Consider the following 24,633-nt stretch of genomic DNA (forward strand, 5'->3'; position numbering starts at 1 on the left):
GCAATTCCATCTATAGACTACGACTCGACTGCCTTTGCTTCGACTTCTACTCGCCTACCCGCACACAATGATGTACATGCAGCTTTTGGTTCTGTCTTACAGTTTAAGCACGAGCCATTCTTTGGCCAGTTGGGGGTTCTTCTTCTGCAGCTGCGCGGCTACCCCCCCAACTGGTCCTTGCGTCTGCCGGCCTCCTTGCCACACCTTGTCACCAGCGTAGTGTTTGACGAAGCCACCTGGTCCGGAGATGATGAACAGGTTTTTTCCGGGAAGCGTGCCCTCGACAGGCAAGCAGGCACAATTCGGCCCTGCATCTCCCTCGAATTCACTTGCCTGCTCGCTCAACTCCTGATCATGCAACGCGCATCCAGATCCCGGATTGGACACGAGCTTGTCATCCTGTCCAATGTCGAGCAGGGCCTTTTGCAAATGGACTGGCTGGAAGCTCGATCCCTCTTCGTCCACGACCACCTGGACACTCAGGCGCTTCCCGTACTGGGCTTTCATGTCGGCGAGCTGTCTCGCCACCGGTGACAAGCCTTCTGCTGCTTGTATTTCCGCAGGCCCGCTGCTCCCCCACCAGCCGTTGCTGACCTCTGGTGGTGGCGTACTCTGTATATCCTTGCGCGAGCGGACGGCCCAGAGGAGGGAGACGTTGGTATCCTCGTAGCCGTCCAGCGCCACCCTTGCGGCCTGCATGCCCGGCACAAGACCAGTGCCACCCGCGAGGAAGACAATGTTCTTACTGGCGCCAAGCCGTTTCACCAGGTCGAAGCCAATGTGCGGCCCTCGCAGCTGCACCGTGTCATGTGGACGAAGACGCTGCAGGTAGTGCGACATCTCACCATCGGAATGAGCCCTGATGTAGAACCGCAGAGCGCCGTTGCGCTCGCTTTCGGCGCCGTCCAACATGTCGTCGCCGTCCTTGGATTGCGGCGGGAGAGGGGTGTAGTGCCGCGAGATCTGCACCTCGGGCTGCTTGAACTCGACGCTCCAGAGCGGGTGGCGCCAGCGATTGGTGCCGGGGAGCAGATACATGGGCTCCGGGTTGGGTGTCTGGGGGACCAGTGTCAGGATGAAGGACGCTGGGGACAGAGAGGTGCGTGAGGTGATGGTGTAGGGGACGAATGTTGTTTCGTTGAGAGTCGGCGGTTTGGCGGGGGTCGCGAAGAGGAGGAAGGTGGTGGTGCCGAGGAGGAGGAAGAGGATACGGCGGCGTGTGTGAGAGTATCTTGGCTGTGTAGGTGGATGTGAGGACGTTGATGATGGCCGGTAGATCGTGGCATGTTTTGCAGGGAAGCGTGGAGCCTGAGGACGGCAAAGCCTCCCAGTCCAAGATCTGGCACAGAACATTGTCGCCATATTCCATTGAGTTTGGGAAGTAATGTCACAGCGTTCGTGTTTATGTATGATATAGCAGTCATAACGCCGTCGTGGCTTGATTTTTGAGCATGTGTTGATCAAGTCTTGGCGCAGCTTTTTCGTATTGGAGGGCAGGAATTACAGTGCAGCAAGAGCTGCAAAGCTACTCCATGTTCATTTCAGTATAAAATGTACCAGGGCGCGCAGAATCAAAGAAAAGGTACACAGAGGCTGTTAAATTTGAGTGAGATGGTGATCAATGACACGAACTCCATTTAGCGTCGGAAGAATTTCGGCGTGAAATCACGTGTCACCCTAGGGACGACGTGACATGTCTGGCGACTGATGTCGGTAAACCTCGTTCCATTGAAGCGTTTTGTAGACGTCCAGTTCAGCGACGAGTCGAACCTTATTTCTCCCTCTTCAACGACCCCTCCAATTGGGCCCCCGAGCATGAAGTGCACTGACGCGAGGAGCCATGCCGGCCTGTCGTTGATTTCTTCCGGATGCTGAAGCAACAATTCATACGGCTAGAATTTGTGCCACTTAACCCACAGGAGAACTTATCGAAGCCAAGTTCTCGCTCTCGCCGGCAGTTGGTTTAGTGGCTTTGGTTCCAGTCGTGCAGGAAATGTATAGGCGGTGCGGGTGGCCGGATTTACAAAAATATCGTAAGGAGTGCCAAGCGAGTATTCGAGCTTTCGTAGCTACGCGTGAGGACTAAGGAGATTCAACACGTGGAAGACTAATCATGTTGTCGCTCATGGCCGAACACTGCTCCTCTTTTAGTCTGTCATGAAACCCGTGGACTGATGAGTTCGCTCTAAGGTGAAGAGGCGCGAGAAGCTTCACTTTGGACATGATTGGTAAGGTTGAGATCGGTCTCGTCGTGTCAGTAGCGTGTGTAGTTAGTGTGGTCAGCATTTGACAATCACCCATTTAGGACTCGCCCGGACATAAGCCCCGAGCCTCATAGCTGCTCTTGACCATCGAGCCCCAGGTTGCCAATCCTTTCGTCAAGCAACACTATCTAGATGCTTTGCAAAAAAAAAAAAATTAAAAAATTGCAATGGCTGACATGGAGCACAATGTTGAATTCTTATTGACATGACATGTACGTATCTCCAGATCCAATGTGGAATACGAGAATCGGAGCGTACTTACATGCACACATTCGCACTCTGGACAATGCCATTTGTGCGGAGGATTGGCTATAACACTATTTACCAATAGGAATCGGATGATTCCCCAATGATAAATCGGAGATGGAGTCTCGACTCCGTCGGGCATTGAAAAAAAGACCAATTTGATGCTCAATGCTGAACATGGACCCCTTTCCCAAACAGAGGGGCCCCGTAGACCTATTCAATAACGGCCAACCTCGAAAAGATTAAGATGAGCATACCGCATCATACAGGATCAGCGTAGGCATCACATGCGCGGCATGGGAGGCGTAACATCTCAGGCGACTCGGTCCTCAATCACTCGAACATCCTACGGAAAGGCGTTTCCCACTGTCCTCGAGGCAGCCCAAGATCCTCAGGAAGTCTAAAAGGTTTTCTAACACTGATTCTCATAATCTCAGGATCCGTCTATCCGAGTCTATCCCGCCTCTAAATTTGTCTTCCACTACATTCCCTTTCACAACCGTCTCGTTGACGATGCCTTCGACGTGCTTCGGTTCCACACGCCCATACCATATCCCGCATCCTGCCAGGGGATGGTCCTTCAACGTCGGTGGTATGTAAATGATGACATTGCCCGCAAATTTATGGCCGCCAATGTGGCTTATCAAGCCAACCCTCGCAGCGGTCGCCGTTCCGCCGGTGTCTCCTGCAGCCGACACGGCCTCCTTGTGCACCACGTAGCCTCCAGAGCGCAGTTTATCTTCAAATTCTGTCCGCAAGATGGGCCCTAGAATACCACATCGCTCGTCACGACCTCCATGACCGCATATCAGAACCAAAACATCCTTCACGTCGCTCACACCTTCCAGCTTGCTCTGGTAGGAGTTATCTCGTAGCAAGGCCTCTCGTTGCTGCGCGGGCAGTCCGTCGTGCATAGCGTTAAGCCTTCTCGGTAACACAAACCCCTTCGCCATGGCTTTGATATCGCCGTCGTCCGTCCGTGATAGTTTTGGTATGTATTTGAAAGACGGCAGTAAGTATACCGAGTCCTCATTCGGGCTCGTACTGTGGAACGAGGCATTCAGCGTCGACACGTTCCAGAATGGCTTTTCACCGGCATCAGTACATGTTTCTTGTGGCCATGAAGGCTACCTGTCTGCCACTCACATCACTGAACGCGCCGCCTCGGCCAAAGACGCCTTTCAGTCGTGCCGCTAATCCATTCTCGTCCTCGATCTTGCTCTGCCAGTCATCTTTCCCGGTGCAAACGAGTATTTGCTCTGCATAGCCTGTGATGACGCCATTCAGGTTGGCATCATGATCAATGTCAAGGTCCGGCGTGGGCGCGCATTGGCAAGTTGGCGAGGGGCACGTAGATATCGTAGGGAAGGGTGGCGGTTTGGCTGGTATTCGGCTTCCTGTCTTCGTCGCGAAGTATCGTGGGATGGAGAGAGGGGTGTTAACTCGGTGCGCGAGACAACGCAGGCGGACGAGCATTGTTCGAGGACCAACCGATGTTGCGACTGGGAAAGGTGGCCTGCGGACATTTGGAGAAGGGAAGCGCGGCTTGATGACGGCACGAACATCGGCATCGGCAGTTCGGCACCCGCCGGGGCATCAATGGCCGACGCTTGGCATGGAGATAATAGTTGGAGAAGGGCCGATGGCCGTCTGTGTGCATCAGCTACGTGCTCCGCACATAATATCCACGAAAGACTGCTAATTAGTCTGATAATACGGAGTACACACGGAGGGCTATTAACGGCTATCGATTCGCTCTATCCAAAATACCGAAGAGGCCCAATCTATGAGAACAATAGGCGCGCGTTCTAGGTGGCAAATGTACATATCCAAAGGGGGCGTGAGACTCAGATGAGGCCCGTGCCCTTCTTGTCGCAATAGCCTGGGTTCTTGGGCTCAGAGTTGGCCCAGCTGAGGACCGTGAGGGATGTCGTATAGGCCATGGCAACGAGGCCAAAGGCACAAAGCACCATGTCCGAGTACTTCCACCATTTGGTGCGCGCGACGCCACGCAGATGAAGAAGAGGCTGCGACTCGTTAGTGTCTGCGCATAGGCAAGGACAGATGCACTCACTGGGTAGATGTAAACAAGCGGGATGCAGGCAAAGTTGCCAACGAGAGCAACAAACTTGTCCAGGTGATCCGCACCGCCCCAGGCGATTCCCGCGCACAGCATCACCATGAAGAAGCGGAAGACGTTCTTCTGCCACTTGATGTAGGGGTTGTACTTGCCGCTGCGAGTGAATAGCTCCGTCTCGACGATGCGAATGGCGGGGAAAATCTGCAGCGGTGTCGACAGCAGGATCGCACAAGAATACAGCAGCTGGACGGCATTGACCATGTGGTTGTCCTGGGGCAAGTTGAGGAGCACGACCGTTTCCGTGTCTGAGCCGTACGCCGCATACGACACAGCTCCCATGACGGTGAACAGAACAGTAATGATGGCCATGACCAGCAGCAACACTTTGGGGAACTTTTCTGGGTGGCGCATCGATTCTTGAATGGGGATGATCAGCCCGATGCCCTCAAAGGTGAAGATGGCGGTGCCGATGAACAATGTCCAGTTGTCATCGTTAAAGAGGATTATATCGGCAACGCCTTCCGCGTTGAGGGTGATGATGTCGTAGTACAGCAGATAGGCGAGGCCGATCAAAATGAACGCATCGGCAATGAGGGCCGTGAAGCCTAGCTTGCCAATGTCGCGAAGGAGTGAGAATGGCAAGAAGATCACCATTTGCATCAAGATCAGCCAAGGAATGCTGATCGACGTCTTGCAGTTGGACACAGCCTTGATGAAGGCCTGCAGATTCTCAGCTGTGAACACAGTGTACGCCGCGACAAACCCAATCTGGCTGATGACAATGGACGACAAGATGACGAATCGCATCCACTTGCCATATAGGATGCCACCCATGTCACCGAACGAGCCGTCCACCCGCAGCCTTGTGTTGACCAGCAACACGAAGCAGTAGTAGCTGAGCATGGCCACGCAGACCAGGACGGCGTTGCTGAAGATCATACCGCCATTAAGGTAGGCACGCGGCAAAAAGAGCACGCCCGTGCCCACAAAGGACTTGAGCAGAAGCATCATGGCGTTTGTAGGGCTGTTGTTGCCTGTGGTGCGGACCTTTCTCCTCCGTCGCCTCTTGGAGGGCGGCAAAAGCGCACTATCCTCCATCGGCTCGTGGTCCTCCCCGCTGCCGTAGCCATCAGTGTCCTCGCCAGAAGAGAAGTACTCGTTTGGACCCAACGCCTCGTCATCTTCTTCCAGCTCCTCGCCAGCGAAATGGCCGTAGATGGTCAGGAACTCCAAAAAGCTCGACGTGAACAGAGGGGGCTGTTGCGCCTCGACCTGTGGCTGGTAGAGACCTCTCCGCTCCGTGCCGGAAGGGCTACCAGCTAGTCGGCGTAGATGGTTCCTGCGGAAGCCACCAGGCACCTTGATCGAGTTGATGTCGAGTGTATCGTGCTCGGGCTCAGGTCGGGGCTGGTGGAAACTCTTGCTGCGCTGCATCTTGTTCTGTCGTTCCGCTTGCTCCGTCCACTTGTAAATCGGTCGGGTCACGTCGCCGCCCTGCAGCTGCAGACTTGAAAACTCGTCGTCCCCGAAGTTGTTGTCGGCTTGTTTACCTTTGGTGGGGCCGCTGATCAAAGAAGCTTCCTCCGAGTCGGCGAGATCTCCCGCGTCACTGGGCTGAACCAGGTGCCTCTTGACAACATCCACGTCCTCATAAGGCGCAACGCTTCCGGTACCTACTTGGGAACGCGAGTTGAACGATCCGTAGTTTGTGGGCGTGAGTCGACCGGTGACGCTGGGCGACTGCGCTCGCGGAGGTGTGCCAACACGATGGGAGGGTGTACCGTGACGCGGCGGATCTTGCCCCAGCGAGTCTCCCAATGCTGCAGCCAACGCTGAGATGCCAGGTCCGCGATAACTCCCGCTCGCCCCATTTGCACCTGCCAACGGTGTGCTATCCACCCCAGGCGCAGGCGAGCCTGATCGGGGGAGAGGGGGCGTGGCGCCCTGCGGCACCGAAGGTACTGGAGATGCTAGTCGGGCTGTTGCGTCGGCTCGAGGGATAGAGCCAACTACGGACCTCGCAGTGAGCGACTCGGGTATAGGCGAGCCTGACATGGCTGGGGGCTCGGACGCGTCTCTCGTTCTCGACGACATGTTTTAGCTCTGGCAATGGCTCGGTGTTCAATTCGCGTGCATAGCAGCGAGGGGGGACGACTCGAGTTTGGAGGCGGGTCGGTGGCAGATATTTAGAGTTTATCAGGCACCTTTGGGGTCAAGTCGGGACCTCGAGATGAAGAGATTGTGTTGCAACGGGAACTCTGTCCGAGGTGGGACAGATGACAATGACTCGACGCTGGAGAATCTCAGATGACAGTAAGGATTGGAGCCAGTAGCACGAGACAGCGGGAAATGGGCTGGACGAACGACGATGAACAAGCCAGGTACACACACGCACAGCCGTGGAAGCTGTAGAAGAAGACGGCTGGAGACGCCTGAGCCCTGAGGCCAAGCCCTGCCAGTGGACTGGATGGATGGATGGATGGGGCTGGATCGGCTGACTGCGTCACGGTGGCAGACCCCCAGTTTTCCGACGGCTGCCCCCACTGTCGGGCTGCCTGGGCACCTCCTGCAAGGCCTCGAGGGCCCCCAAGGTCACGGCACGGTCTAATTCATTCCACTTGAATGTCTGGACCATGGTTCCAAGGTAATAAGGTAAATACGACAAAAGGGAACATAGGGGGTCTTACTGGATATGAAGCTCTAAGCTGGAAAAAGTTGCCCATTATTTGAACACATGACCACGAGATGTCCGACAAAAGCTCTTGCCGCTGTTGACGGAGCAAAGGTGAGCGGCGGGCAAGCTTTATCTTATCGCGTGCAGTCACTTGATGCGACTCATGCTCCACATGCTTCGCGTCGTGCTGTACGTAGCCTGCAAATGCTCGCACCCGCATTAACATGTGAGATGCTGCGAGACTCCAGATTGTAACATTGTAACATTGTAACTAGTAGTTGTTGGGCGAACTTTAGGAGGGAAATCGGGTTCGGCGACACAAAGATTTGGAGTGCATACGCTGTCGAGCTGCACTGCGTGAGGTATCATCAACTAGAGAACTTATCGGAACCGAACATTGGGATGCCAGAACCACCCACTGTGCTTATTCAAGGTATAAGGTTACAATTGAAGAACTGATCAACCGTTAGTCCTACATCTTTTTGTAATGCGAATACAAGCACCGTGCAGAAGCGCTGTGGAGGTTGAAGGCCCAACTTCCCAAGACCGCCACTACGGATACGGCGCGACGGAGACGTCACCCCGCATGCCGCTCATGCTCAGAGCCACCCGTGATAGGGGCGTACAGTCACTTGTGCAGTGCGAGCGAACACCGCCAAGTTCTATATCATAGGGACGAGCGGCGAGCGGAAGAGAAAGTGAGGGGAACGATCCAGATAGAGGTTCAGTCGGCATTGATGATGTCGCCCTGTGCACCGTGTGCACGGCTGCCCAGGCAAATGATATGCACTGTGGGCGTTCCTCACCTCTATTTTCCGCCTCGCCTCCCTTGGTCTCAAAAGACGAGGCGTCCTTGGGTCGTCGTACATCCGCACGCGATTGCGCTGAGTGCGTTGTCCTTCATCGACTTCAACGCGACGACCTGGGTGTCTTTGAAGATTTCTCGCCCATCGCCGAGCGAGCAACCTTCAACCTGCTCCCTGCCTGAGCACTTGCACCACCGCAAGCAGAACTCGAAAGGTTGCATGAGATTCCTTACTTGCACCTGACTTGATCTCCAGATCTCTCGCAAGCCATATTGCCCCAGCATGGCCTCATCCTCTGGCCCTGGCGGCGAGCATGGCGGCGAGAAGAAGGTCAGGCCAAAGTTGGGCACCGTAGCGGGAGTTTACATACCAGTATGCCTGAGTATCATGAGCATTCTCATGTTCTTGAGATTTGGTCTCATACTGGGTCGAATTGGGCTCGTCGGCATCGTAGGTAAGCATGCTAAGCAGTCAGGGCACTTTTGATCCACAACTAACGTCAAAGGTCTGCTCTTGGTGGCGTACTGCATCGACTTCCTTACGCTCTTCTCCTTGTCGGCCGTCGCTTCCAATGGCGAGGTCAAGGGAGGGGGTGCGTACTATCTCATCTCACGTTCGCTTGGTCCTGAGTTTGGTGGATCAATAGGCATTATGCTCTACCTCGCCTCAGTTTTGAGCTCGGCCATGAATGTTGTTGGTCTCATAGACTGCATCAAGCTCAACATTGAACCAGACTTTCCCGAGGGGTACTGGGTGAAATACGGCCTTCAGACAGTAGTCCTTTTTGTTTGTACAGGCTCTTGCCTGTTGAGTTCATCTATTTTCGCGACGGCTGGCAATGCGATGTTGGCCCTCATATCGGTTTCAGTACTGAGCATTCCGGGATCGGCTGTCTTCAAAGAGCCATTCCAAGACCATAATCAGGGCATTCACTTCACCGGCCTCAGCCTGGACACGCTGGCAGACAACTTCCTTCCTCCCGTTGACCGCACAGCTTTCAACGGCGTGGAGACCTTCCGAGAATTATTTGGCATCCTCTTTCCGTAAGTCGCTCGTGGAGATGGCGAGCCTCCCGCTGACCGATATCTCAGGGCTACCGCAGGCATCCTAGCAGGCGCCTCTCTATCGGCAGACCTTCATGACCCCAACAAATCAATACCAAAAGGGACATTATGGGCTACCTTGACGACACTCATCGTCTACTGCATCGTTGCTTTATCAATGGCATCCAGTGTCACGCACGAGTCACTTCTAGCTAACTCTAACATTCTGTCGCTCATCAACTTGGCCCCTTGGGTCATCTTTGCTGGCGAGTGTGCCACGACGGCCTTTTCAGCCTTGATAGGTCTCAAAACTTCGGCGGGACTCCTGAGAGCCTTGGCTCGAGACCAGCTTTTACCCGGCATGGCTTTCCTAGACCGGGGCAGCCGACGACGGGATGATCCTATTGCTGCGCTCGCGCTCACCTATGCCATCGCGCAACTGGCCCTTCTCGCAGACTTGAATCAGATTGCTACATTCATTTCCATGGGCTTCCAGATGACCTTCTTCGTTATGAACCTGGCATGCTTCTTCCTGAAGATTGCCACCGCGCCCAACTTCCGACCAAGCTTCAAGTTCTTCAGTTGGCAGACAGCTTTCCTTGGCAGTATCATGTCCGCATTTGCCATGTTCTTCGTGGACGAGACCTACGCCGCGCTGGCTATATGTCTCCTTGTCGCTCTCTTCCTGCTGATACACTACCTTTGCCCTCCGAAACGATGGGGTGACGTTTCTCAGAACCTGATTTATCACCAGGTCCGCAAGTATCTTCTTCGTCTGCGGCCGGAACACATCAAGCACTGGCGCCCACATATTATCCTCCTCGTCAACAATCCAAGGAAACAGACACGGCTGATCAAGTTCTGCAACTCCCTGAAGAAGGGATCTCTCTACATCTTGGGTCACGTCATTGTCACTGACGACTTTTCCAAGGGCGTGGACGAAGCTCGCTTACAACAGCAGGCCTGGACCAACTATATCTCCGAGTCGTCCAGAATCAAGGCATTTGTCCAGCTCACAATGTCACCATCCTTCAACTGGGGCGTCCGCAACCTGATTCTCAGTTCCGGGCTGGGTGGCATGAGGCCAAATGTGGCCATCATTGGATTTTATAACATGCAAGACCTGCGTAGATCTGGGCATCATACATACGTGCCAGACATACCGACTTTTGTTGCTTCCCAGATGAAGCAGACGTCGAAGTCAGGTACCAGACGTCCTACTAGACGTAGAGGCGACACTTCGTCGCGAATCCTGTCGGGCACGCTCCCAACCGATGTCATTCGAAACGAGGACATGCTGTCGCCAAACCAGTACATGACCATGTTGGAGGACCTGGCTTTACGCTACCGACTCAACGTCGCCGTTGGGTTTGGTTTCGATACACTCGAGGCACCAGGGACTGGTGAATCCCACAGCAAGAAATACGTCGATCTCTGGCCTATTCAGATGTCAGCCGAGGTCACGTCGGACGGTCAAAACATATTGACCACCAATTTTGATACATGTGAGTCCATGTCATCGTGTGCACAGGATAAGGTGGCTAACTTGACGAGACACGTTGATCTTGCAGCTCGGACATATCCTGCAGAGCGTTCAAACATGGGGCTCGGCGTACCAGCTGCGAGTCATGGTGTTTGTGGAATACGAAAATGAAGTCCCAGAAGAAACTGCGCGCGTTAAGCAGCTACTCGAGAAACTACGGATTGAAGCTAAGGTCATGGTGTTCTGGCTCGCGTCTGGGGAGCTCAATACCTACGAACTCATCATCAATGGTGTCAGCCAGGATATTGACTGGGATATTCTCGTCAATGATGCACTAAAGGACGCAGAGTGGTGGGATGATCTTCAGAACTTCAGAGGCCGCTTCGATCGTATGTCGGATAGCTGGGGACAGACACATATTGCACAGATCAAGGAATCGACGTCGGCTCGGCCGGGTGTCTACAACCCCCACGACGATTTGGATCCCATGGGCAGACACCTTACCAGTGGAGACACTGGTATGGTTTCCAAGCGCCCAACGATATCAATGCTTAAGAAACTGGGCGGGAGTGTTGGCATGCATACCCACCACCTCTTGGACAATCACTTACAGAGAGGAGAATATCCGGATTCAGACGGTGAGTCATCCACGACGACCGATGCGTCTGACAATGAGATGGCGACTGGCGCAGATTCTGGTCCTCAGGAGTCCACGCAGGAACACGATACAGATCGACAGCCACTCCTCCGAGCATCGAAGAGAAGTAATGATTCGGCAACCTCTCAACAGCGCCAGGGGAGGTCTCGACGGCGGCAGTCAAAATCAAAGGACTCATCTGGCACAGGACCTATGTACGGTACCATGTCCACGTCGCAAACACTGCACGAAATGGACGAGGAGCCGGCTTCAGCAGCGACAACTCCTCGTGTCGTGGCTTTCGCCGCCAGTCCTAGCAACGAAAGGGATCAGGCAATCAAGGCTGTGCGCTCCATGCTACCTCTGCCACGCCAGGATGAAGATGAAGATGAATCACGAGGACTTCTTCGATCAAAGTCAATGAGCCCCGTGAGATCTTCCGAAGACTCCAAGACGGCAATGCCCCCACGTCCTGCCATTTCTAGGCAATCATCAGGAGTGCGATTCTCCAGTCGCCCGGTTCCGGAGACCACTATGACAACCGACGGCGACGCAGTAAGACTTAGCTTTGCGGACTCTGGTTCCAGCGCACCGAGGACTGAGCGACCCTCAGCGTCACGCCAGTCATCGTACGGTGGCAGCAAGCTTCGGAAGCAACAGGTTCCTGAGAACAAGCTCGCCGGCGAAAGTCAAAAGACCATTGCTTTTGCTGATCCCATCGAATCCACCCCCTTTGTGTCGCGTTCGGCAGCCAACTCGCCGGTGCAGTCTCGTGGAGGATCCCTGGCACAGTCGCGCCGAAATTCGGAGACGGGCGACCTGAATTTGAACGTCTCAGACATTCTACAGTCGTACCGGAGTGAAACTGGAGAGCAGGAGGGTGGCTCGAGATACTCAACGGCAAATCTTTCCCTCTCCTTCAACGATTTACCGAGCCGCGCTCAGCATCTTATACTCAACGAGCTCATGCGGCGACATTCCGCAGAGACAGCACTGCTCATGAGCACTTTGCCTATCCCCGCGGATGGGACTGCTTTGGACGAGAAGAGCACCATAAGTTACCTGTCCGACGTGGAGCTGTTGTGCAATGAGTTGCCGCCGACGTTGATGGTACTGAGTAACAACATGACCGTCACAGTTAGTCTATGAGCGCATCATCACGAGAAAGGTAACACGAGCATAGTTTTCCAATAGGGTTTTCAGCGCGTCGTTCCATCATTATATATAGGCCTCTAGATCCCTCATCAATATCTACAAGAATAGTTTGGTGCCTGATCTATAGTACTTTCGTCACCACGAGGTCGCTTTTGCTTTCTCCATCTATCTCTATCACCCCGCCGGCTTCTATCAGCTTCTTCCACTTGTTGCTCTCGTGTCTCCCCGTAATGATCGTCATCCGTAGCGGTGTCTCACTACTCGACGTGTGTTCAGTGCTATCTACGGTGACAGGCGTATATGTCCACCGCCCGAATGCCCAGTTGAGAATATAGCGGCCCTTGGGATGCGCCGCCGGCGGAGGCAATTCCGGGTCCGAGTTCTTTGGCAGCGACGAGAGGGTAGCAACAGCCTTGATGCGGTACACTTCGTCCTTGGGTGCCTTGCGGAGAAGGTTCGCCTCCAATTTGTCGGTGGAGATGGCGACGCCCGCGTCACCCTTGAGCTCGACGGACAGGACCTCCACCTCGCTCTGATGCCCGTGCTCGTGGTCGTGTCCATTCTCTTGGCCATGGCTGTCCCCGTTTGCCGTTGTCTTGGCGGCATCCTCTTCCGTCAAGTCCTGGGCGAGTCCGCCATCCACGCCAAACACTACGTCCATGGCCACCCAGCCATTGTCGCTCTTGACCTTAGCAACCTCCACCTCGAGATCGCCCAGACGATCGAGGCACTCGTCATATCGGTCCTCGCCCGCCGTCTCCCACTTATTCAGGACCACGAGATCGGTGTACCGCGCCTGGATCCTCGCCGTGTAGCTCGTGTCCTCGTAGCCCTGCCAGTTCTCCACATCGATCACGCTGACGACACCATCTAAGACGTATTTCCCAGTATCTCTTGCCAGACGATTGACCTCGAGCGCCAGCGTGGCGGGGAAGGCGCTCCCGCTCGTCTCGATGATGATGCGGTCTGGCTTCACGGTGGTTTCGAGCTCGGCGAGCGCGGGTGACAGAGAACCAACGAGGTTGCAGCAGATACATCCGCCCAGCATCTCCTGGACACCCGAAATTGCGCTTGATGACGCTAGTTGTGAATCGACAGCCACATCTCCAAATTCGTTTTTAAGGAGAGCGAGGCGGTAGTTTGGTGATTGCGCGCGGAGTTGGGGGATGAGGTTGAGAATGAGAGTCGTCTTGCCAGAGCCGAGGAAGCCGGTGATGATTGTAATCGGTATTGGGGCCATGGCTAGGTGTATTCCGGAACGTGATGGCGGCAAAAGAGTGTGATTGGTATAAGTTAGTATTTGGTGAGGCTTGCGCGTTGAGGCGCCTTTTTTTTTGGAGGGGTTAGTCTCATTGAACAGTGACGTCGCGAAACGGAGTAGGGTTTCGAGTTTAGCGCGGGGCTGCTGGTCAACGAATCCCGGTTTGGAATAAACTTGACGTTAAAACGAAATGCGACGTGAAAGGACATGAAGTAACTGCATTGCAAGGAACTAGCGAGCATCTAGATCATAACTGACGTCGTAGTATGTGTCTATTACATATCTAAGGTATATTGGGACTTGGCAAACGAATGAACTGAGTAGACTACCAATGTGGACATGCTCGTCTGATGACCACCACACAAACATTCAAGGGTAAGGAGAATGGGAACTGTTTGTACTTTGGTAGGGCCACCGAGGAACTTTACTGACACTTCCTGGGAGTACAAAACCCCATTGTGATATCTAACCTAGTGAAAATAGCTGCAGAATGGGCTTCACTAAGGTAATCTGAATAAAGGTGTGGTGAGCCGCTCAAAGCAGCGCGATGTTCACGATCCCGCCGCAGATGCTGTGCCTTCAAATATATACAGGTAGGGGGCAAACGCTGGTCACCTTTACCGCACGGTTATCACGACAATGAAAAAAAAGCGAGCACTTTTGAGCAACATCAAGATTTCTTTAAACCCACAGCTCAAGGAGTACATCAGGCTCCAACTGGGTACTTGCCAGTGTCTGAGACTACTGTAACAATCGAAACCTGTAGAGTGCCCCGCGACTAGACACTTTGACGTCATGCCCATTACGCGTATGGCAACGTAGACGTTTATTAACCTTGGGTACCTGAACGTTGGTAGGCCTTCTGCTTCTTGGAACATCACAGCACACCAATTGCTCACTCTCGGAAAAGCGAAACTATCAGCACACAATGGCCGGACCGCAATCCACCCAGAAGCAGGAGGAAGAGCCGCATACCTACAAGGAGAAGCTTGACCAGGTTGCTGAAGAAAAGCGCAAGGCACAGCAACCGCAACAATCCAATCCGATTGTCGAGAAGAGCAAGCCATCCCTGTCCTTCCCTGCAAAGACGTACGCATGTGACTGATACCCTGGGCTTACAGTCACCGAATACGTTCCGGCAGCGTCAAAGATCCTTGGCAACTCGAAGCAAGAACCGGCGACCACAAAGTCAGAGGACATCCCTGGTCCACCAGAGAGGCCTCATCATGACCACAAGATCGAAGACTTTGTGAGGGATCAACATAGGAGCAATACCGACAGTTCGAAAGTCAAGGCAGACGCGAATGCCTAAACGCGAAATTGAGACATCCACATCAGACATTGCAAGCCGTGATCGGTGATGTCCGCAGCTGAACTTTGTGCCCGTCGAAGCGACCATTATGCTTACCCAATGCGGGTGATAGGATTTGGAGACCATCAAAACCGTGTAACGTGCTGACTGAGTTGGTTGGCCACATTGTAGTTCACGCAAGTCAAATACGAGGTGTGCGTGATCATATGTCCCCCCTTCTTGGCGTCTCAGGCCTACGGTCAATGTCCACGAGGAACAATGGCGAGAGATTTCCTATATCCAAGGGTTTCTACTTTTCCGAGCGTTTCCCCCGGAGGGGAAAGGCAACGCGACACCGTGGGACATCGCAAGCGATGCTAGGTGAAGGTCGTGGCAGCTCGGGTGCTTTTTGATGAAGAGAGAAGAAAAGAAGGAGAGGAAGATTTTCGCAGCTGCTGTGCGTTAATATTGGATTGCGTGAAAGACGCTAGGCCTAGATAGGCGATGAGTAAGCGTCTACCAAGGGCCGTGCACGACCTCCACCTGGCAGTTCCGCCGTCAGCTTTGTCGATCCATCATCTACCTTATACTTCCAATCGTCTCAAAGGGAATGCAAGTGCAGCAAGTAGTAAACCATGTTTGCGACTGCGTAGTCGACTTCATTGGAATCTACGGCGATACTACATACTCGATAGCACGCGGGAGGGTCCGTAGTAGTGACTGGCTATCGCTACTTCGAAAGCTGGCCTTTCTCTATCCCCGGTTGCAGACTTGCAGAGCGTGATTGGTCAGTCCTACCACCTTCGACTCTGGGCGCGGTATCCCCTATTATCCCAACCTGCATTTAGTCGACGCCTCCAGTCGCCTTGTCGGACAACCCACATTCTCTGCCTTGGCCCTCGAACCAACTGTCTTCTTCATTCCCTCTTTACGTTCCATTGTCATTCGCTTCTTGCCATCCGATGTGCGACTTTGTCCAGATATTCTAAAGTCAAATCAGCTCAGACACGGACTCGCGACCTCATGAGGAGATCTTCTGTTTCGCTACCCACGTCCAAGCAAGTTGCCCACGACCCCTACGAAAAGCCCGACCGTTACTACAATTCTGCCCGAGAAGGAGGCTATTTCGCCAAGATGAAGGAATCCTGGCTGGCTCAGTCGCAAAAGTCAAAGTGGCTCAAGATTGGCGGTGTCGCTTTTGCGGTCATCTGCCTACTCTACTTCTTCACACCGTCCGGCTACGAAGTTTACAATGGCGTCGGGGGCAACAGCGGTCAGTCCCCCGCTGACGACAGCTACGGAACACCGAAATGCACCAAGTCTTACTCAAAGGACAAGTCGATTGTGGAATACGTCCTGATGATCGACGCGGGCAGCACCGGCTCGCGTATTCACGTCTACAAGTTCAACAACTGTGGCCCTACACCAGAACTGGAGGGCGAGGAGTTCATGATGACGGAAAAGTCCGTGGGTGGACTGAGCAAATACAAGGACGATCCCGTGGCTGCTGCGAAAACCCTGGATCCTTTGCTGCAGCGCGCTATGGACACTGTGCCCGAGAAACTTAAGGGTTGCAGCCCGATTGCCGTCAAGGCGACCGCTGGTCTGCGCATGATTGGCGAAGAAGCGGCCGATGCCATTCTGAAGCAGGTCCGCACGCACTTGGAACAGGACTACCCTTTCCCTGTCGTATCACAGGAGCATGACGGCGTTGCCATCATGCCCGGTTCGCAGGAGGGTGTGTACGCCTGGATCACGACCAACTACTTGCTCAAAAAGATTGGCGGCCCCGACAAGGGGGAGACGGCAGCTGTCTTTGACCTTGGCGGCGGCTCAACACAGATTGTCTTCGAGCCCACCTTTAAGGGAGCTGCGGACGGAGGCATGCCTGGAGAGCTCGCAGAGGGCGATCAGAAGTACACTCTTGACTTTGGCGGTCGCCATTTCGATCTGTACCAGCACTCTCACCTGAATTTTGGCCTGATGGCCGCGCGAACCACCATCCACGAAACACTGGTGAAGGACATTGCCCTCGACAAAGGCACAGACGACGCCTGGATGAGCAAGCCCATCACGCATCCTTGCTTCGCTGTGGGAATGTCCAAGGAAATTGAGGTCTCGTATGAGAACAAGGACCATAGCTTTAACTTCACCGGACCCTCGGAACCTGCACCTGCGCAGTGTCGTGCCCTCGCCGAGAAGATCCTTAACAAGGGTGCCGCTTGCAATATCGCTCCTTGCTCTTTCAATGGCATCTACCAGCCTCCTCTGGCCAAGACATTTGCCAACGAGGATGTTTACATCTTCTCCTACTTTTACGACCGCACCAAGCCCATTGGTATGCCTGACTCCTTCACTCTTCGTGAGATGCACGACCTGGCCAACACCGTTTGCAAGGGCGCCGAGTCGTGGGACGTATTCGGGAGCATCCCTGGCGCTATGGACGAGCTGAAGGATCGCCCGGAGCACTGCCTCGATCTGAACTTTATGATGGCCCTGCTGCATACTGGGTACGAAATGCCCATTGATCGCGAGGTAAAGATTGCCAAGAAGATCGATGGCAACGAATTGGGCTGGTGCCTTGGCGCCAGGTAAGTCAAAATTTCTTTTTTTGCCGCGGGGATCTGTTGCTAACCATTGTAGTCTTCCGCTCCTCGAGAGCAACTCTGGCTGGGAGTGCAAGTTGAAGAAGGTCCAATGAGTGACCTGCGTAGTTCCATGACGGGACTTATGAAATGAAAATTGCCATTGATTTGGTACATTGTCGACGTTGTTCCACGTACAACGCAAGGCACCGGAGTATAGTTTTGAGGGCATGACGACGAAATATATACAGTAATAAACGACGGCATTTACAAAGGTGCCGTTACCATTGTCAAAACATCTTCAATGACCTCTTCCGGCCCCACACCATCCAGTATAGCCTCAACGGCACCTAGCTTGCTGCCCCATTGCATGCTTCGCTCGTTTTCAGGTTTGGCAATGCGGATGCGGTGTATGTATACTTTACGTGCGGCCAAACCCACGAGCGCCGGCGTGACGAAGCCGACCTTGTGCAATGGCGCAAGGCATCGGCACAACAGCTCTAGATGCTTGGTAGCAGTGGGGCTAATCCCATCAGCCACAGCGCGGTGCATCCGCAAGAAGGAGATGATGTTCATCCGGTATCGGGTGACATTGATATCGACGTCGACTTGCCGGCTTAGAGTGGATAATCTGGCAATGTCCTGGTCTAAGTCAGTCTCTGTACATTTCGTCTCGGCGTGGTGCTTACTGCTTCAGACACAAGTGCTTCCGGGGAAGGAGAATCTTTTTGATCCTGGTGCGCCATTCTCACTTTGACCACACTGCCTGTCGACGCTGTTTCGACGTCGACATTGTCGTCGCCGTCTTCGAGATTGACATACCCGTCCTCTGGGTCATGCCAGTGTCCAATAAACATGTAATCGTTCAAGTGCTTCGTAACCCTTGCCGCGCCGCCTCTTTCTGCTCCCAACACGGGAAGGAAAAGGAACTGTTTCGGTGCTGCGTGCACTGCCGTGTGCGTGAAGATCCGTCTAGTCCTCAGGAGCTCCAAAGCTTGTATTTGTACCGCATGCGGTGCAGAGTGGAGGTTGCGCGCAAGGATGAAATTCGCGATATGCAGTGAATTCTGGTCGCTAGATTTTGGCTTCTGGCGCTGTGCGTGTAGTGCTAGGTGCGAGTTGGTGCTCGCGTACGCCGTGGCAGTTGGCGTCTGCTGATTCTTCACAAGAAGAGACGCGGCGAACGTATCCAAGGTTGTCGTCGAGTCGCAATTGATCACCGCGCAGCTGAGGCCAAAGGTTCGACTGGCGACAAGCTGCAATTCTTCGAGCAGGTCATCGAGGGCATCGGATGGTGTGCTGATCAGGCAGTGCTCGCGAGCCACGAGACTGAGCAGGGCGGCAAGTTCGAGGTCGCTGAGATCGTGGATCTTCTCGAGCAGAATCTCATCAGCCATCGTCGAGGGCTGAAGACCGAGGATGGTCCATTTGGGTTGGAAGATCGATGCGTAGCTCTCAGGCGAGCTTGTCGCTGCACGTGCACTTGTCCTTTGGTTTGATCCCCAATAAGCGTGATGTTGTGCACTGCACTGTCACTGGCTAATGGCCGACTTATGCAGCCATTCGAACGCACTCTACCTACGCGGCGAACTATGAATCAGCTTATACCTGTAGCTTATGAGCCCGAGATGTTAAGACGAATTGCATTTTTTGGGATGATTGAAAATCTATCTGTACGGAAACCAAGGAAGGAATGAAGGTGATATCATTACGTGCCATTCTATACAGCGATTGGAACAAAATCTAGCCACTATGCTTTAGTGCTGTGGATATGCGCCTGCGCGAAGGTGCGAATCTTTTAACGGACTGGTGTGGTCCTTGGGCATCGAAACACCTAATAATTCTGCTCGATATTGGCACCTTACAGTAAGCTATAAGTAAGGCAATTCCTAGAAAAGTAACTAAAGTAGTATTTACCAAGTAAGGTACGTGGCACCCACTAGCCGAGTCCATACCTCTAACGGGGGCCACGGAAGGAGTATCTCGAAGGCATTTTTGTTTATTATTTAGACTAGTGAGAGGGAGTAATCCTACTTTCGATATTATCTCTGAATTAACACAGACTGATCCCCATCATTTCTAGTGGGAGTTGCAGGGAAAAGGTGTTTCGTCCCTTGGAAGAGAGAAGTGCTCATTAGGAGGAACGGGAAAGCTTCCCAATAGCAATGTCCAGGTCGTTAACGCCAGCGCCATAAGGGCAGTCAGTCCATTCGCCGCCATCGCGGATGCAGTAGATTTCGTTGTTTAGTCGAGCCGTGCAAGACTTTGTTACACCAGCATCTGCTGTCCAGGTGACACTATTGCGCAGAATTTCCAGCCCGTAGGCATCGCCGTCGCGGGTTGTGCACTCGTTCAAAGTATGAAAATCAAAAGCATGTTCTAGGGCGCATTTCTCGATAAGATCAGGCTCGAAAATATGCTCATAATCCTCAGGGAGGCATGGAATAAAACCAAGACTAAGCTTAGGATCGGGGTATAGTTCTCGCGCGCAGAGTTCGATGAAATTTCCTATGCATTCCGACGGACCATGCATACAAGGGACATCATCGTGGGGAGACGGCTTTCTAATGTAGGAGAGTTTGAAGTCAATCTTGTCAGAGACACGTTTGCATCACAGAAAAGATGAGTTCTCAGAGGGCGTCCCTCGTATCTGGACACTTTCTGACGACGTGCGCCTCTAGAGGGACCATGTTGCCGAGGACGATTTCGCTGTTGCCTGCAGTACCTTGACCTGCGTACGAAAGCCCCGCTCGAACAATACCGAGAAATGCCGTCAGAAAGGTTGCGGCGACGGTGCGCGCGAGGCCACGGCGGCCAGTGCGAGTGTTGCTTATGTTGCTAGTAGGTTTGTAGCTCTGGTCGGCGGTGGCGGCGCTTTGGGATTTGGTTTGACTCCTTTCGTCCATCGTGTGATAACTGACGAAGGATATTTGCGATAATTAGAGGGGCTTGCTTGCTTGCGTGGCTGGTGCTGTTTTGGGGAGGTCGGGACTGTAACGGTGCCAGATTATGAACACGGTCGGTGGCTGGTTGACAGCCAGCGGCTGAGGGTAATGTATGCCATCACATAGGTATCGAGGGGCAGTATGAACGGCAGTGCCGGGACGAGACGTGTCTTTTTGGTAGATACCGTTGTGAAGGTTTCTATCGTCTCAGCTTATAGGTCCTTGCAAAGGTTGAGGCTCTGTTATAAATGTTTTCTGCCGAAGGTGGTGTCGATCTCGTGGATAGGCAGAGGTTCACTGTGACTTGACAAAGTCGCTAGCGCTCCGCTAATCTTATGCATGGGGTCTTGCCCGATGCGGCTAACGCTGGATCACCTCCATCGGTCACTGAGCTGTTGTCGTGCTGCAATCGCTATCGACGTTCGTCATCGTCGACCAAACAACCACTTCACGCTGCGACAATTGCTGGAGCTCCAACGCACGACGACATTCAGCCTCGATCGCCTGGAGCATACGAAACAACCCGAAATACAGTCGCCAGACAGCTCGAAGCTCGTCGCCGGACAGTACCAACAACAACAATAGCCCAGCATGTCTTCCAAGAAGAAGGTCCTCCTCAAGGTGCGATCCATACGGCATGCATCATTGCGAGTGTAGCGACTGACTAAACCAGATCATCATCCTTGGCGACAGCGGTGTTGGCAAGACCAGTCTGATGAACCAATATGTATGATTCCATCCCCGCAAACGGCCACCGCAACACCGATCATTGACACAGCTGCCTCAGGTCAACAAGAAATTCAGCGCGAGCTACAAGGCGACAATCGGTGCGGATTTCCTGACCCGCGAGGTGATCATCGACGATAAGCAGGTGACGATGCAGGTACGATTCGGTCGCCCCGGACTCACAGGTGGGCTGTAGATGCTGATGGGGTGATAGCTATGGGACACAGCCGGTCAGGAGCGTTTCCAGTCGCTAGGCGTGGCCTTCTACCGTGGTGCAGACTGTTGCGTTTTGGTCTACGATGTGAACAACTCCAAGAGCTTCGAGGCTTTGGACAGCTGGAGGGACGAGTTCCTCATTCAAGCTTCGCCGAGAGATCCACCCAACTTCCCATTTGTATGTGCTCTCCAAAGGCATGGTAGCATTTCTGACTCTGTTGTAGGTGGTTCTGGGCAACAAGATTGATGTGGAGGAGAGCAAGCGAGTGGTGAGTTTGAACAACCTGAGGGAACAGAGAGCCGACAGCTTACGATTCGCAGATTTCAAACAAGCGCGCGATGACTTTCTGTCAGTCAAAGGGCGACATCCCATATTTCGAGACAAGTGCCAAGGAGGCCGTCAACATTGACCAAGCGTTTGAGGGTGAGTTCACTCCGTGCTAGAGAGTGCATTGCGATACTGACCTGCCGCAGTCATTGCCCGCAATGCTCTCGCTCAGGAGGAATCGGAGGAGTTCAGCGGCGATTTCGATGACCCGATCAACATCCGCATCGATAACCCCAACGAGGGCTGCTCTTGCTAAAAAATTTTGACGTGATGGGCAAGTGTTTGTCGCTTGCATCACCTCTAACCACTATGACGAGAGCCCCTGCGGCCGAGACAATCATTTGACCCCGAAAACTTCCTTGAACGCCATGCTTCCGTTGCCCCGCGTTGCATTTGGAAGGGCAACGGCCAGTGCAGACAGCATTATACCCCTCGCCGGCTGGAAGTATCTTGTATCATAATGGAATGGAGGCTTCGATGCAGATCGCCAGCGAGTAAAGTAAAGATATGGGGATGCTAGTGAGGCATGGGTATGTGCGTGCAGATACAGGAGGCGGCTAGAAATTTGTCTATAATTGGTTGGGTAGTACATGCTTTTATTTCGTATTATCTTTTATGAGCGACGGTGCATGTTGTTTGTTGTCCGCACGAACGTACAGTACCTGGTAAGGTACGTAGCTGTATGCCGCGTTTCGCCCGTGGTGAAGAGGCCTCGGCCAAAGCGGGCCCACAGCGACCAAGGCCTCGTCGGCCGCGGCATGGACACTCCATAACAAGCGTCTTTGGTGCGGGCAGTGAGAGCATTCGCGGTCTAGAAGGGCGCGGAGCAAGCCTTGGCGGACATAGCATTACCCCAGGCGTCGTGTATTTCCCCACCATTGGATCGTTTCATTTGGAGGGCCGCCGCCCGGCGTCGAACCCCGATTGCGTAGCTTGCTGCTCTCCATCGAACCTCGGCTCCATCCTCGGATGCTCCCCATCCCCCGGATAGAATGGTACGATCTGCGGAGGATTTTGGAGACTAAAACTCACAACTTCCCTCCATATCACCTCTCTCTCTACCTCGCAAAGTAACACACAAAGCTGTCGCGAGTTCCATCATGTCGGCTAGAATCCCTATTATCGTACGTGAGGATGGTGACGTGCTTCTTCCTACCGACAGTCGCTGACATGGTTCGTAGGTCTCCGATCGCGTAAGCGACAAGGCCAAGGCCACCTTGGACGTGGTTGCCAAGTTTGTGGAAGAGGAGTGCATTCCGTAAGCTTATGAGACCGATGATCTCGTCTAGGAGCTATCACTGACTCTAGCAGTGCGGATCCAGTTCTCGAGGCCCAGGTCGGTGAGGGCGACGCGCGATGGAACGCCCACCCTGCGATTATCGAGGATCTCAAGGCCAAGGCCCAGAAACTCGGTCTATGGAACATGTTCCTGCCTAAGGGCCACTACAAGGAGTCCCCAGGATGGACCAACCTCGAGTACGGCCTGATGGCTGAGTGGCTTGGTCGATCTCGCTCCGCCAGCGAGGCGTGCAACTGCGCTGCCCCCGACACAGGCAACATGGAGGTTCTCGCCAAGTATGGCAACGAGCAGCAGAAGCAGCAGTGGCTCAAGCCGCTCATGGAGGGCAAGATTCGCTCTGCGTTCCTCATGACTGAGCCAGATGTGGCGAGCTCCGATGCGACCAACATCGAGCTCAGCATCCGCAAGGAAGGGAATGAATACGTTTTGAACGGCAGTAAATGGTGGTCGAGCGGTGCTGGTGACCCGAGATGCAGCGTTTACGTTGTCATGGGAAAGAGTGATCCCAACAACAAGGATCCCTACCTGCAGCAGTCCGTCATCCTCGTGCCCGCTGATGCACCTGGCATGAAGATCCACCGCATGCTCAAGGTCTACGGCTACGATGATGCCCCTCATGGACATGGACACATTACTTTCACCAATGTTCGTGTGTCTGCTGCTAACATGGTCCTTGGCGAGGGACGAGGCTTCGAGATCATCCAAGGTCGTCTGGGACCCGGCCGCATCCACCACGCCATGCGCAGCATTGGTGCCGTAAGTATCACTGTACCTCAAGGGTCTGGGTCAAAGCTGACAGAAGCAGTCTGAGCGCGCTCTCGACTGGATGCTGATGCGCGTCAACGATGACCGCAAGAAGCCGTTCGGCAAGCAACTTCGCGAGCACGGTGTGATCCTCGAATGGATTGCCAAGTCACGCATCGAGATCGACGCGGCACGCCTGATTGTCCTCAACGCCGCCATTCAGATGGATGTACACGGCCCGAAGAAGGCCCTTAAGGAAATCGCGGAGGCCAAGGTTCTCATCCCCCAGACTGCTCTGACAGTCATTGACCGCGCCGTGCAGGCGTTCGGCGGAGCTGGTGTCTGCCAGGATACCCCCCTCGCCAACATGTGGGCTGGCATCCGAACGCTCAGGCTGGCTGACGGCCCAGACGAGGTACATCTGCAACAGATGGGACGCAACGAGAATAAGAGGGGCAAGGAAGTCACGGATCACATCAAGTGGCAAGCGACCAAGACGGAAGAGCTGATGAAGATCTGGAAAGCCTCCAGCGCGCAGCCGGGCACGAATATCACCAGGGCCAAGATCTGAGGGGATGTTTAATGTATAACGACTGTTGCTCGCAGTATGTGAGCACGCAAAGTCACATTTTACTTAGATCAGCAGCATACTACTGTAATCAGTATAGAAGCCCTGCTGCCCTGGACATGCAAACACCCCTTGCGGAGGGAGACCCTGCGACTAGAGGTGCCTGTCGCTCCATCACCTGGCCGACTAGGCGATGCGTTGTCGCTGTTTATCGTGAATCATATCAATGTAAGCCTAATCGCATTCCCACTTTGGTCCCCGTGCTCCTCGGTGCCCAACGT

At 53.7% G+C, this 24,633-nt stretch overlaps 10 protein-coding genes across 10 annotated transcripts; 5 read left to right on the top strand and 5 right to left on the bottom strand.

Moving 5' to 3' along the window:
- Positions 1–96: 96 nt before the first annotated feature.
- J7T54_008163 (Cytochrome c mitochondrial import factor-like protein) lies at positions 97–1,353 on the bottom strand (the record flags this gene model as incomplete). The annotated part of the gene is made up of 1 exon (XM_051502766.1): positions 97–1,353. The coding sequence occupies one exon, from the start codon at positions 1,351–1,353 to the stop codon at positions 97–99; it is 1,257 nt and encodes a 418-aa protein (XP_051365925.1).
- Positions 1,354–2,935: 1,582 nt separating this feature from the next.
- J7T54_008164 (FMI1 protein) lies at positions 2,936–3,986 on the bottom strand (the record flags this gene model as incomplete). Its single annotated transcript, XM_051502767.1, has 2 exons — positions 2,936–3,595; positions 3,657–3,986. The coding sequence occupies 2 exons, from the start codon at positions 3,984–3,986 to the stop codon at positions 2,936–2,938; spliced, it is 990 nt and encodes a 329-aa protein (XP_051365926.1).
- Positions 3,987–4,357: 371 nt separating this feature from the next.
- Positions 4,358–6,645, bottom strand: J7T54_008165 (Vacuolar amino acid transporter-like protein; the record flags this gene model as incomplete). Its single annotated transcript, XM_051502768.1, has 3 exons — positions 4,358–4,537; positions 4,585–6,322; positions 6,608–6,645. 3 exons carry the CDS (start codon positions 6,643–6,645, stop codon positions 4,358–4,360), a joined length of 1,956 nt encoding a protein of 651 aa, XP_051365927.1.
- A 1,707-nt stretch (positions 6,646–8,352) lies between these two features.
- Positions 8,353–12,382, top strand: J7T54_008166 (Vacuolar cation-chloride cotransporter 1; the record flags this gene model as incomplete). Its single annotated transcript, XM_051502769.1, has 7 exons — positions 8,353–8,524; positions 8,576–8,662; positions 8,717–8,844; positions 8,995–9,113; positions 9,162–10,618; positions 10,770–11,114; positions 11,442–12,382. 7 exons carry the CDS (start codon positions 8,353–8,355, stop codon positions 12,380–12,382), a joined length of 3,249 nt encoding a protein of 1,082 aa, XP_051365928.1.
- Positions 12,383–12,509: 127 nt separating this feature from the next.
- J7T54_008167 (uncharacterized protein) lies at positions 12,510–13,628 on the bottom strand (the record flags this gene model as incomplete). The annotated part of the gene is made up of 1 exon (XM_051502771.1): positions 12,510–13,628. One exon carries the CDS (start codon positions 13,626–13,628, stop codon positions 12,510–12,512), a length of 1,119 nt encoding a protein of 372 aa, XP_051365929.1.
- Positions 13,629–14,577: 949 nt separating this feature from the next.
- Positions 14,578–14,961, top strand: J7T54_008168 (uncharacterized protein; the record flags this gene model as incomplete). The annotated part of the gene is made up of 2 exons (XM_051502772.1): positions 14,578–14,746; positions 14,792–14,961. 2 exons carry the CDS (start codon positions 14,578–14,580, stop codon positions 14,959–14,961), a joined length of 339 nt encoding a protein of 112 aa, XP_051365930.1.
- A 1,002-nt stretch (positions 14,962–15,963) lies between these two features.
- Positions 15,964–17,641, top strand: J7T54_008169 (guanosine-diphosphatase-like protein; the record flags this gene model as incomplete). The annotated part of the gene is made up of 2 exons (XM_051502773.1): positions 15,964–17,531; positions 17,584–17,641. The coding sequence occupies 2 exons, from the start codon at positions 15,964–15,966 to the stop codon at positions 17,639–17,641; spliced, it is 1,626 nt and encodes a 541-aa protein (XP_051365931.1).
- A 151-nt stretch (positions 17,642–17,792) lies between these two features.
- On the bottom strand, positions 17,793–18,922 carry J7T54_008170 (uncharacterized protein; the record flags this gene model as incomplete). The annotated part of the gene is made up of 2 exons (XM_051502774.1): positions 17,793–18,167; positions 18,278–18,922. The coding sequence occupies 2 exons, from the start codon at positions 18,920–18,922 to the stop codon at positions 17,793–17,795; spliced, it is 1,020 nt and encodes a 339-aa protein (XP_051365932.1).
- Positions 18,923–21,061: 2,139 nt separating this feature from the next.
- J7T54_008171 (Ras-related protein-like protein) lies at positions 21,062–21,996 on the top strand (the record flags this gene model as incomplete). Its single annotated transcript, XM_051502775.1, has 7 exons — positions 21,062–21,091; positions 21,144–21,197; positions 21,258–21,353; positions 21,411–21,590; positions 21,637–21,681; positions 21,734–21,836; positions 21,887–21,996. 7 exons carry the CDS (start codon positions 21,062–21,064, stop codon positions 21,994–21,996), a joined length of 618 nt encoding a protein of 205 aa, XP_051365933.1.
- An 844-nt stretch (positions 21,997–22,840) lies between these two features.
- Positions 22,841–24,355, top strand: J7T54_008172 (Acyl-CoA dehydrogenase family member-like protein; the record flags this gene model as incomplete). The annotated part of the gene is made up of 4 exons (XM_051502776.1): positions 22,841–22,864; positions 22,922–22,998; positions 23,052–23,796; positions 23,846–24,355. The coding sequence occupies 4 exons, from the start codon at positions 22,841–22,843 to the stop codon at positions 24,353–24,355; spliced, it is 1,356 nt and encodes a 451-aa protein (XP_051365934.1).
- Between the last annotated feature and the right edge of the window lie 278 nt (positions 24,356–24,633).

The sequence above is a fragment of the Emericellopsis cladophorae genome (assembly GCF_022114955.1).
Source record: "Emericellopsis cladophorae strain MUM 19.33 chromosome Unknown NODE_3_length_1261782_cov_116_963312, whole genome shotgun sequence".
Lineage (NCBI taxonomy): Eukaryota > Fungi > Ascomycota > Sordariomycetes > Hypocreales > Bionectriaceae > Emericellopsis > Emericellopsis cladophorae.